Raw genomic sequence first — 13,991 nt, 5'->3', positions numbered from 1 at the left:
AATCATCACAAATCTTGCAATCAACCCTATGCCAAGGTCACGCCTATAGCATCTCTTGCCCAAGGTCGTGCCACCCCCGACATAAGTATTAATTGTCTCACACATCCCACCCTATGCCAAGGGTACACTCGTCCCAGAAATATCACCTACCCAGGGTTAGTATCATCCCTAATCATCCAGGGGTACGCTCGTCCCTGAAGAACCAGGGTTCGTATCATCCCTGATCATTCGTGTGAGGGACCACAAACACATCGTAATCACATTCATACAACATCTCATCTCATATCACAATTACATATCACATATACAATTTCATATCACATACTCAACAAATAAGTCCAACAAAATAAGGGTTTACACACCCCTTAAGCAAATTCACATCTAGATCATCACTTCTTATCAAGTAATATAACATTCATAAATTAATATAATAATTAATGGAATTACACATTTAACATAATCTTAACATAAATAGTAAAATCCTCAATTGTTCCAAAACCTAACTCACAGACGCTTTTCTACAATTTCATTCTCTCTCCCAGATCATCATTCTTACCAATTAAATATATATTTCTAATCCTCAATACATACAGAATCTAATGGAATCATTAATTCCTCAAACAGAAATAATCCAATTTTTCCAAAACTTAACTTACAGGCACTTTTCTATAATTTTGTTCTCTCTTCCAGAGCATCATTTTTACAAATTAATCATATATTCGTAGTCCTAAATATATATAGAATAACATAAGACCAATAATTCTCCAAACAGAAATAATTATAAAATTACTCATAATCCTACGAGCTTCCTCTTCTACCCAATTCCCTCATGTAACTTTGCATACAAATAATTCTCTTTTTCCCCGTACCTGGATAAACAGCAGTTGAACTAAAACAGGAATCTCTTGGTCTCCTCCTCTAAATGCCCCTTGGTCTTCAGAGAGAAGAAGAGGAAAAGAAGAGAGAACAGAAGAGAATAAGAAGAGAGAATGAGAGATGTGTGAAAATGAGAGGTGAGGGGCACTATTTATAGGATTTCAGGCTCACCTACCGGAACGGCCCGTTCCAAAAGTGGAACGGTCGTTCTGGACCCTTCGAAACTACGCAAAATTCTCAACTGGAACGGCCCGTTCCAAAACCAGAACGGCCCGTTCTCAATCCTAGCAGAACGACCCGTTATCCAAACCAGAACGGCCCGTTCTGCTTCTCCAATTTTGGGCATTTTTCTTATTCCGGAACGGCCCGTTTCACTTTTGAAATGGCCCGTTCCGGGCAACGAATTGGGCCTACGGCCTAGTGAAAATTGGGCTGTTACAATCAACCTCACTTTTGTAAGAAAATAAGATGAGAGTGTAGTTTTAGGGTTATGTAGTACAAGGATAATTAAAATATTTAAGAAATATTATTAAACGGGTACCCACGGGTATGGATATCATCATACCCGCCCCCGCCCCGTTTATAAACGAGTAAAAAATTATCCGTCCCCATTATCCATGGATACCCAATTAACCTATCCATTTATTATCCGTAGTGGATTTTACTCGCAAATACCCGTGGGTTCGGGTATTTTTGCCATCCCTAGGTGTAATTTAGTTGAAAGAGTCTTATAATTAGAGACTAAGGTAATATTATTTTAGAAAATTTATTTTAAATTTTAATTAATATATATAAAGTCTTTAATTTAATTATTATTACTCATAAAAATATATTTTAAAGTAACTAAAATAAAAATAGTGTTATGTACATACGTAATAGCTTATTTCTTAATTTTATCATTGATTATTAATTAAAATATAATATTATAAATAATTTTAAATTGAAATTTTATATTTTATTGATTAAAATAAATAAGTTTAGGGATAAATATTAGTATAATATTTAACGTTATTGTTGTAATATTTATATATCTAATTTTCTTGGATTAAAAATATATATAATTTTTCTATCATTTTTTTATTTTGGAATACACATTATTCGTTTTATTTATTAGAATTATATAATAAATATTATTAATGTTAAAATTTAATTATATCATTTGATAAGATTAAGAAACTGTATAATAAGACATGTGACACCCTCTACCCCAACATATATATATATATAATAATAAAAAGAAATATCTTATTGGATAAAAAAATATTTAAAATTGAAACGACAATTCTAATAATTATGTGAGTAGAGAATTTACATTCATGTACTTAATTCAAATAGCAAATAAAATTATAAAGAATAAAAATTAAAATTTCCAAAATATATACTTTAATAAAACATAACAACATCATATTCTAATTCTATCTATATCCCGATGTCACATGTCCTATCAGAGCAAAATCCCACATAGAAGCCTAAGCTCCATCGTCCACATCCTCAACCTCATGCTGCTGATGGTCTCCTGTATATCAAACAAGAGAAACAACACAAAAGAAGGGAGTGAGAAACATCTCACTCTGGCTCACGGTGTAGGAACGCACACCGGATAACCAAACACAAACAATACAGTTACCTCATAGATCAATCAACAACAATAGCTTATCCAATCATCCAAGTCATACAAATAGTAATTTATCATCATTTAATAATAAGAATGCACATGCATGGACACAGACTACATATTATCATGCATGTAGCGCCAATAAAACATCACATGGCATATTGCTGCTAGCAATACACGAAGAGTAGTCTAGGAGTACATGTCGGGTCACACCCTCTGCGCATTCTCACTAGAAGGATATATTATCAGAGTCTCGTCGGGATAGCTAAGCCGCGCAAGATTCATCCCATGCACACAATGGGCGAGACTGAGACTTCTAAACTGAGCTATCTCCAAGGACTAATCCCCAAAGCTTTTACACTAGGGGGCCTTCTCTGGCGGTGTATTCCATATCGTACCCTTAAAACATTTATGCAAATGATGCATGTCAAACAAGACTCTATGCATTAACACATCATCATATTTCATGTAACATTATCGTTATTCTCGCTTCTCATATTTCATATTCACGTTTCGCATCATGGTTACGTAATTTTTGAAATTTCAAGGCATTCATAAGCATTTTAATTCACAACAACACTCACCCATTTGCAAAACCAAACACATATTCACACATCTCTTTTAATAGGGAATATAACGGAACAGACAGAAGGCAAAACAGAAATATTCCTATTTTGCCTGCTGCTCATAGGATTCTCTCAAGAACCCATAGAGCGTTCCAATTTATGTAATAATAAACATTTAAAATAAGATAATTCATGTATATAATTATTATCACAATTAATTTACTCATACAAACACCAATGCACTCCATTAGGATTTTTCGTAGGAACCCATAGGAGCACCAAATTCCACAATCATAGCCTAAACAAAGTTTCTATTCATACATGCATATTAATTAAGTAATTGGAACATACAAGAAAAATATAACATGCAACAAACACAGGATTGGGGGCCAATCCCACTACCCAATATACAATCCCACACCCAGAGCGAGGTTTCTCACTCCCCCCTTACCTCGATAAATAGGGGTTGAAACTGAAGCAGGATCTCCTCCTCCGGGTTCCCACCTTGGTCTCCAGAAAGTGTAGAAGCAAAAGGTCAAAAGTGAAAAAAATGCGTTTTTCTGGAGTGCTAGAACGCATTTATAGGCATCAATATTTGGCCAGAACGGCTCGTTTCGAATCCAGAACGGCCCGTTCTGGACACATAGAACATGTACAAAAGCCTCTCCCAGAACGGCTCATTCCAAAACCAAAACGGCCCGTTCTGAGTCAATACTTTGTTCTTTAAAACCACATCCGGAACAGCACGTTTCCAAATTGGAACGACCCGTTCCGGGGCTATGAAAATCCAGAATTACTAATTAATAAATAATATATATATATATATCAAATTAAAATAAAATATCAATACAATTTAAAACATGATTTTCTTCAAATAACAATTATAACAAAAATATCATAATTAATAATATTATACAAAATAATTTTCATAAATGATTACTATTAAAAACCTTTAAAAATTTAATCAAACTCATTTAATTAATCAAAATAATTATAAGGAAATAATCTTCATAAATACAAAAATAAATAATAATTATTCGTAGTATTAGTAGAAAAATTCAGAGTGTTACAAGATAACAAGAAATTCCCAAAATTTCCATCATAAATAACTAGCTAACAAAATCATCATTTACACTTTTTGATTTTTCATTATCTCCAAGAACATAAATTAATTTTTCAAAAATCACTCGCAAAAACAATTAAATGTCATTATATAGATATTTGTTTCTACTAAAAAGCAATTAGCTAGGGAGAGTTGGTGAGGGTGACAAAAACCTGCTCAAGTTAATGCTATATATCAATATTACTAAGCCCATGACCATGTAGGAATGTGATGATGGTTACTAAAACCCCAACCTTATCCTATCAATAATGCTGTCACAGAACAGTCCAGCTGTTTCCTATCATATTTCTTTCCTTTAAATTTAAGGACTGCAAACTCAACCCTAACGCAAAAGGAACGGAAACAAAGCAATCCATGCATATCAAGCAATGTGCAAATTCTATATAATTCTAGGCAACAAATTAAACTTCACTTCTAACGGGTCTGAACACATTAGAATGGGAGGAATTCAAAAATTATATAAGTATAAGATTGTATAGTTAAGGATAACTTAAAAGAATTAATTTGTACTACCTATATAAATAAGATGTATTTACTTTTCGATAACTTATCCCATAAGAACTTTACAATTAAATGTGTTTAACTTAGAGTAATTTAGAGATGAGTAACCTTCTAGAAAGTTTCTCAAAAAGTGTGAGTATAGACAAAACACACCGAAAAATCTTGTATTTGTTTGTGAGGTTAATCGTTGATCGTCTCAGAAAGGGTTATTCATGAATGATTTTGACAGTGAAAAATTATGTGAAATGTCATCACACATGTGAAGTATCATGGAATGGAACCGATAAGATGTCAAATTTGACTCATTTGAGGGATGTTACATCACTCATGAATATAATACTTTTTATTTTAAAAACTTTTTCACATATATAGGTATTTAGGTTATATTATATTCATACATTCCTTTTCTTTTAGAATTTACTTCCATCTTTTTCTTCATTTTTCAATACATTATTTGTCAGAGGTTTTTTTTTTCTTTTTCCATTATTTCTTCCTATCTGTCTCTTTCATTCACCCATATATCCCAACTTTGAGGTATGCGATTAGTTTTTTCCTATATTTTAATTTAAAGTGAACGGAGAAAATTATGATAGAGGAAACATTTGATTTTGATATATATCTTCCCCATTAAATTAAGTATAAAGGACTTTAATAACCGAGTTAAGTAACACCATTCAGTGACAAATCTTTGCATTCAATTTGATTAGAGGACTAATTATATATATAAAAAAAATTAATTTGTTATGTTGAAAATGATATGTAGTTCTCATAAGATAACAGCTGTATCCAGTTAAGTTGAACTTAATGTTATTTTTTTCCTTCAAAAAAGAAAACTTTATGTTTTTCTGAGGTATAGTTGAATCCTGCTTCCAAATAAGGAGTCTCATTTCGTTAGCCGCAATATAGTAATCCATTGTAGATCAATTCAAAAATATAAACTTGCAAATTTAGAAAGCATGTCACCCATCATTCTGTATCTTCGAGACACAAACAAAAAGATCAGGAATGTTTCTTAGAAAGAATTATTTCTTATGAAACGGAGCAAGGATAGAAAATTCACTTTATTAATAATGAACCGTGTGCCACGTAAATAAAGAGTCTATTTAGATACATAAAATAACAAATTGAGTAAGTTCATTATAAGAATTTATTCAGATTTAAGTTTATGAAATTTTTGAAATTTTTTTTATTGAAAACAAAAAATTATTTCAATAAAAAAAAATTCAAAATTTCTTCTAAACTTGTATCTAAACATATTCTAAGTTATATCCGATTTAACTTTATAAAAAGGAAAATACTAACAACACATTTGAAAAATACTAAAACACACCTTTTTTTATATTATTTTATGTGAGTATGAATGTAAATAATTAAGGGCATTTGTGTCTTCCTCCGTGGGTAGTCATATTTGCATAGCATGGACACTCATCGTAGTTACCGGAAGTACCCGAAGGCACACAATTGCATCGATCACAGCACGTGCCGCATGCTCTCTTACACAGGTTTTGTCTCGATGATAACTCACACCTTCTTTTGCATTCACCATCACAATCTTCATTACATTAAAATAAAACACCCACTTCAATAGATAATATCAACTTACAAAAGAAAGATGTTTGATTGTTCGTGAAAGTATCATTGCTTTTGAAACACCAACAAATTAAATGAATTTTTTTTTTCCTTTTATAAACTGAAGCTGAATGTTTAAAAATTTTAACTATTAAAACATCATACTTATATGGTGTTAAAGATTAACTTGACTGATTACTAAAAGAACTTGTACCTATCTTTGGCGGGGCAGGACTAGAACTTGATCCCTCGAGTGTGTTCCAGATTACCTGATATTTAAATAATAATAAAAAGAGTTTATATTGAATTAAGATTGATAGGGGAAAATAATATTTATAAAAATAAATTAATGGGAATGATAGGTATAGTTTACCATTGTATTTGACTCCACAAGATTTAGAATGACTAGAGAAATGAGGATTGAAGCCATGAGAGCCTTGGAGAAGGCCATGGCTTGAAGATGGGAATTTTGATTCTTTTAGCAAATCAAAAGGCTTTAGGACTTGCAGTGGTGTGAGAGAAATGTTGTTGTTGTTGTTGCATTTATAGTCCATGTTGAACATTTCTACAGTATTTAATGAACAATAAGTTCCTTTTTCTTTTTCATAAAGCTAGAGATCGAAGTGTGTCCGAGACTTCTAAAATAAAGAAGATCGTCTTTTTTCTCTTTCTTCTTCTTGTAAGTATATTATTAGTAAGAATTTATCAGTTTTGTTAATGATTAATTTTTATTATAAAATTTGATTGATTATCTGAGTAAAATTTTTCATTTCAAAACATATTTTTTTTCTCTCTCTACAAGACTCACTCTAGAAGTTAATTTGCTAAAGGAGATTTAATCTAATTTTGTTGGGATCAATAACTTGTTGATTAATTGTGTTCTTTTACATAAAAAAAACAAATATATATCAATAGTGTAAAAAAATTATATTTTTATTCGATTATATAATATTTTTGTACAGTAAATTAAAGTTGATTAATTTTTATAATAATTTACATAAAATTTACAAATTGGTGAATAATACAAAATCTTTTACATGAGAGAACATTCAAATTAAAGTACTATTTTATAAAAATATGGTCTGTTCGTTACATTTCATTATCATATATCCATTGGTTATGGTATTTCGTTTATTAATTTTTAACGAATTCAATTTTACTAAAAAGGAATGTAGTTAACTAATCGTGAAATAAAAAGAATTAAGAAAAAGAACAATAAAAAATTCCTTTAAAATAAATTGTGATAATTACAAATTATGTTTTGTTTAGTAACAAAAAAATAATTATGTTTTGTTTTGGGTTCTTTAAACGAATTTATGTGAAGTGATAAAATTTCTACCGGATGATTTTGATTGCCATCATGGGTGGTCCATCATCTATTCGTTCGTATATGGAGAAATTATTAGGTCACATAATATATAATTAAGTGTTATTAAGTTTTTTTATATAATATATAATTACATTTTAATTGTTTTTTTTATAAATTAAAAACGCAAATATATATTATATAGTTATTGATTAAAATTAATTATGGATATTTAATAATTTTAAATTATTTAATAATTTCTCCTATATATTGTGCTCAATGGTAAATCAATATATATTTTATAATGTGACAATAAATTTTTTTTTAATATTTTCATATAAAAATTTATTATAATTTGCAAAATATATAAAAAAAATTCTATAATATACAAATAATACTGATAATACCATGAATAATTAATATTAATTCATCAATATATTATTAATATTAATAACATATATTGTTTATTTAGCAATAAATATAAGTGCAATTATGGTTTTGTACATATATTACATTTTTTATTTATACATTAAAAAAAATTAGTTTAGTAGTTAAGTTTTAGTAAGCAAGTCGCAATCAACATGTGAATTCGACCAAGCCGACTTAAATTTAAAAATAACTAAAATTATTAATTATCTAATATATATAATACATAATATCTAATATGTATTGCGTCTTATTACATAGAGTATATATATATATATATATATATATATATATATATATATATATATATATATATATATATATATATATATATATATAATATATTAGTTAAAACTTAAATTAATAATTAATACATATTCATCTTATTATTCTTATTAGTGTTATGTTGTATGATATCTATAACTATATAATAAAAGTGATAGATTTTTCCTTTTATACACATTTTAGTTTTAATTTTACTCTTAAAACTACTCTTTTATACATTACTATTTTTTTTCCTGTAAATTTCACGTTATAATCCACCCACATCTTTCAAATAACTATCACACGTCACTATTTTTTTTCTAATTTTTTTAATGAGAAAGAAACACCTTTCAAATAACTACCAATTTATTTGTTTTATTATTTATTTTTTTCAAATAAGAGACACATAGTGCGTTTTTAGTTAGTATATATAATGTGATATGTTATATGTAATTGTTAATTTTTAATCGAGACATAAATTGTTAATTTTTAATCGAGACATAATTTGAACTTGAAATATATATATATATATATATATATATATATATATATATATATATTAATATCAATATTTTAATTAATTACTTAATTATCTAACTAAACTAAAGTAGATTTGGGTTGCATTGAGCCATTTGAAAAAGAAAAACATAAAACCAACCCAATCCAATTATATTTAATTGAGTTAGGTCCTAAAATAAGTCATATTTGAGTTAAACCGACCTACTTATACGTACTCTTATCAAGTTTTATTATTAAAGGTAAAGGTTGTGAGTTTTAATCTCATTTTTAAATAATTTAATAATTTTTTAATTTTATATGTCACATCCCCACATTATAATACCAACACATCAACACTTATATATCAACCACATTGTTTGTCATGTCATCTACAATGTTATCTCGACAACTTACGAGATTTACATTTGTATGATTGATATATTTGAGTGACTAAAATCACTCAATTAGAATTTAGGGGAAAAAGTTGTAAAACTATAATATTCGAGAAATCAAAAATAATTTAAGCCATTTAAATTTTAATCATAATAATATGATATATTAAAATTTATACTTATTGATTTACATATTTATCACATATTAGTAATATAATATAGTATTACATAATTAGTCTTGATATCTATTGTGTTATTAGTGTAATATATTACAAACATTGGTTGATGTAAATAATAAGGATTTGTATTCTTTAATCAAAATTTTCAAGACAATATAGTATTGAGTATAGAATAGACAACATTGGAAGTGAAATACTTATATGATATGTACTTATGATATCTAACAAAGATTAGTCATTATTTTCAATGATGAATACTTCATATTAATACCATAATTATCAAAAAAGAAATTATTCTTATATATTATATTATATTTTATGTAATGAGATAAATATTGTTTTATTTATTATTATTGAATAAATTATATTAAATTTGAAATTTATTATTTAGTTATTATCGATTTAATTATAATACGATCATTAAATAACCTTTAACAGTACTTATGTTAATTTTGTGTACAATCCAATTTTCAAAACATCATTAAAAATTAGTAAGACGTGAATTGCGATGAAAATACAAACACACACACAAAGTAACCCATTTTGAAAAAGGGCTAAGAAATGGGTCAAGACCAATTCGCTAATAATCATTACAATAAATGTTATATATAGTGATATATAAAAAGTGTTACTATAAGTATAATATATGTCGGTATTTATCTATTTGACATATAGCTACACACAATTTTAGTGTTGATTTTGAATAAAATTTAATAACATATTTTGTGTGTCACTATAGCTTATATCCACACTTTTTAATAATATATCAACATATGTTATATTTATTGTGTATATAAAAGTAATTTTTAGTGATATTTATTGTGTCACTATAAGATGTATGTCACTATAGAGCAATTTTGTTGTAGTGAATATGTGATCGTAATGGACAAAGTTTAGCTTATTATATTATTGTACTCGTTATAATAAGTTACCAAGGTAACAGCTGGTAACTCATATATAAGGCAATAAATTCCCAAATTCCCCATTATAACAAATTCACCATTTACACATTTTGTTTTCTTGTTTAAGAAAAACTTGTCCATTATGTCCAAGAAGATCACATTAAATTTTCAAAATTCATTCCGCGTAAACAAATGTCGTTTAGCTAGGGAGAAGTCGTGAGCGTGACAAAAACCTGCGTAAGTTATCATTGTTCTGAACATTAATAAATCCATGGGCATGTAGGAATGTGATGATGGTCACTAAAACCTCAACCTCATCCTATCAATAATGCTGTCCATGAGTAGTCCAGCTGTTTCCGATGGTATTTCTTTTCTTTCAATTTAAGGACTGCAATCTTTTCCTTTTGCTTATTTCATTCTCACAACATGGTAAATAAACTTTTCTATAATTATTTAAAAAACATTAAAAAAAATTGAAATAAATTTATCGATATATGAATGCTAGAGAGAAGAACGGTGTACCATCTTTCATTACCGTAAGATTTATCGAGCCTTACAATAATACGCTATGGCTTACGGGAAATATGCTTCATTTTTTTAAAATAATTTAATGTATATTTCAATAAGATTTGAGTAAATGAATATATTTAATAAATTTATTTTAATAAAAGATATTTTTTGTAAAAAATATTTATATATTTATTGCAATCAAATATGAAAATCTTTAATTTTTGAAAATTTTGAATATTCCTAGAAACTTTTATGAGTAACTAAAATTATTTTCAGAAATTATGATTCTTAATATTTGTCTATTATAATATTTGTCTCTTTTTTTTTTTATATGACATTATGTACATTAAAGTTAGACATGAATTGATTCATTTTGGATCAGTAAAGTTAGGATCCTATATTTCACTAACACTAGTACAAAAGACCCCTTTTATGTCGGGTATTTGAAGCCTTTTACGTCGGAAAAGCATCAGATGTCAATATGGGAGACGTAAAATTTACGTCGAGGTCAAAAACTGACGTAAATTTACGTCGGACATGCCAAGGTCCGACGTAAAAAAGTCATAAAATTTTTTTTAAAAAAAAAAACGAGTGCAAGCAGAACAGGTCGTTCTCCAAGCAGAACGGCCCGTTCTGCTTGATAGACCCAGGCAGTGGTCACTTCCTTCTGCAGCTTCACAAACACGAAATGCAACACAAACATTATTACGAAAAATACATCCCAGAAAACACTAACATCGGTTAAGGAGTGGTCACTACCTCATAGAAAAATAGATGGATGTATGGTTAAGCCATTTCCATCAACACGCGAAGAAGAAACAACGCAACTCCGAAGAAGAAAAATAGAAAAACGTGAAGATGAGGAAGACAACCACGATTTGAGGAGGAGGCGGAGGGATGAGGAAGAATCTACAACGCACGGGAGAACGTGAAGATGAAGAAGAATGCCACGATTGGAAATCTGTAGTGCGCGCCCTTCATTTAAGGAGTTATTTACGTCGGACGAAGATGGGTTCGACGTAAATGAGATAATTTACGTCGGCTGCTTTAGCTGTCCGACGTAAATTATCTCATTTACGTCGGACCCATCGATGTCCGACGTAAATTTCCTCCTCTTATTTACGGAACTGCCACCGCGTTTTTACAACGTCGGGTGTGCTAGTTTTCGACGTAAATGAAGAGACGTAGTAGCTCCTTTTTCCACTAGTGTAAGAAAATGTTACACATTGTAATACATGAAAGGAAATGTTTAATCTAAAATATAACCACTATGATTTGTGTGTAATTATTTTTTGGTGACAATATCAAATTTAAGATGACATATTATGAACATACTTGATTGTTAAAATAAATATTATCATTAATAATATATGAGCCAAGTGGAAGAATGTTAGAATATATACATTAAGAGACTGTGACACCTCTACCCCAACATTAATAATCAATAAATGTAAACAATAATTTTTTTTTCTTTTTGAGTAAATAAAATATTTCATAGTTTGATAACATCCTTCATATATAAAACAATTGTCTCAAATATCATAAGGTAGAAGATTCACATTCGTAATTCATAAATTATAAAAAAAAATCCACATGTAAGTATCAAAACTCAAGAAATCATATAAAAAAAAATATAGATTAATTCTAGTTAAGGTGACAGTGTCTCCTAGTTAGGAATTAAATTATAACTTCTAAATTATGTAATAAAAATAATATGACAAAGATGCATATTTTAGTCTTTTATCAAGGACGTTCAAAATTACAAAAGAAAGATTACAAACTTTATTTACGTTATTTATTCGCTAGAAATTACAAAGGAAAAGAAACTAAAGTTATTAAAGCAATAACATATTAGATTAAGCTAGCTATGCCCCGATGTCACATCCTATCAAAGCATGCCCAACTGAAGCCTTAAGTCTCATCACCAACATCCTCATGATGATGATCGCCTGCAACATAATTTAAACATATACAAAAGTAACAAGGGAGTGATCATCTCACTCAGTTTCAAGTGAAGAAATAAAAGTTAGATAGCACACACACGCACAACAAATATAAGTCACATGTAAATAATACACATAAATAATCAATATCACAAATATACTCATTTATCATGCTATGATGTCATGGACTTGACTCATAAATGCATGCATGTGGCGCCATAAGGAAGTTTCACAATTCATCATCACTGGTGACCCTAAGGCACACCTGGTTACATCAATGGTGACCCTAAGGTACACCTTGTTAGCATGTTACAACTGTCGGCGACCCTAAGGTACACCTTTTTAACATGTTACAACTGTTGGTGATCCTAAGGTACACCTTGTTAGCATGTTACAACTGTCGGTGACCCTAAGGTACACCTTGTTAGCATCACCGGTATGCGGCCTCAGCGGCACACCTGAAATAATATATGCATATGATGCATGTCATACATTCATTATTTCATGGACTCAACATTTTAACTTATTACAGAATTTCATTTAGTACATCATGTCATTATTTTTCATATTCTTATAATCACAACTTGTCTCAATAGTCCATTCTTAGGTCTCATGTCATTTGTCCATATTTCACATGGTCATGTCATAAATACTCCTCATAAGGTCCGCACAGGAATTCACAGAGATCCACAAAAAACATTCTTATTCATATTAAAACTTATTTATTTTTAACATTAATCACATATTCATTTATTACTTCCAACAAGGAACAAAGTAGAGCAAACAAAAAATAAAATAGAACACCAGGCAAGGATTGGGGGTCAATCCGACAATCAAACTATCCAACAATTATCCCCACACCCCCGAGCGAGGTTTCTCACTCCCCCCTTACCTAGATAAGCAGGAGCTAGAACTTGGGCAGGACCTCCTCCTCTGGATTCCCTCTTTCTTTCCCTCTCTTTCTTTCTTTCTTTCTTTCTCTCTCTCTCTCTCTCTCTCTCTCTTTCTCTCTCTAAGATTTTACCTTCTCACTCAGTATAATTTTTTTCACCCCCTGTCTCCTATTTAGAGGCATCCTGGCGCACCCGGAACGGCCCGTATTGAATTCAGAACGGCCTGTTCCGGATCCTTCGAAGCTATGCAAAATTTTCAACTGGAATGGCCAGTTCTAAAATCGGAACGGCCCGTTTCCAAAAAGCAGAACGACCCGTTCTAAAATTAGAATGACCCGTTCTAAAATTAGAACGGCCCGTTCTGGGGTCCATGTTAACACATATTGACTATAGTTGGAACGCCCAGTTTTAACTAAATTTTTTAGGCA

At 29.6% G+C, this 13,991-nt stretch overlaps 1 protein-coding gene across 1 annotated transcript; it reads right to left on the bottom strand.

Annotated features, from left to right (window-relative positions):
• Positions 1-5,998: 5,998 nt before the first annotated feature.
• Positions 5,999-6,786, bottom strand: LOC109791637 (gibberellin-regulated protein 11). Its single transcript, XM_020350953.3, has 3 exons — positions 6,624-6,786; positions 6,465-6,519; positions 5,999-6,233 (listed from the first exon to the last, which is right to left on the bottom strand). The coding sequence occupies exons 1-3, from the start codon at positions 6,699-6,701 to the stop codon at positions 6,052-6,054; spliced, it is 315 nt and encodes a 104-aa protein (XP_020206542.1). The 5' UTR covers positions 6,702-6,786; the 3' UTR covers positions 5,999-6,051.
• Positions 6,787-13,991: the final 7,205 nt, after the last annotated feature.

Source organism: Cajanus cajan, chromosome 9, assembly GCF_000230855.2.
Source record: "Cajanus cajan strain Asha chromosome 9, NIPB_CcT2T_4, whole genome shotgun sequence".
Taxonomy (NCBI): Eukaryota; Viridiplantae; Streptophyta; class Magnoliopsida; order Fabales; family Fabaceae; genus Cajanus; species Cajanus cajan.
Note: the sequence above shows the minus strand (reverse complement) of the source record. Positions and strands in the feature narration are given on the sequence as shown.

Bases quoted from the DNA above. Each gene is read 5' to 3' on its own strand.
- LOC109791637 (XM_020350953.3), bottom strand. From the start codon at position 6,701: ATGGCCTTCTCCAAGGCTCTCATGGCTTCAATCCTCATTTCTCTAGTC. The intron at 6,520-6,623 runs GTAAACTATACC...TTTAAATATCAG, and splicing joins TTGTGGAGTCAAATACAATG to GTAATCTGGAACACACTCGA. The intron at 6,234-6,464 runs GTACAAGTTCTT...AATGTAATGAAG, and splicing joins TCCTGCCCCGCCAAAGATAG to ATTGTGATGGTGAATGCAAA.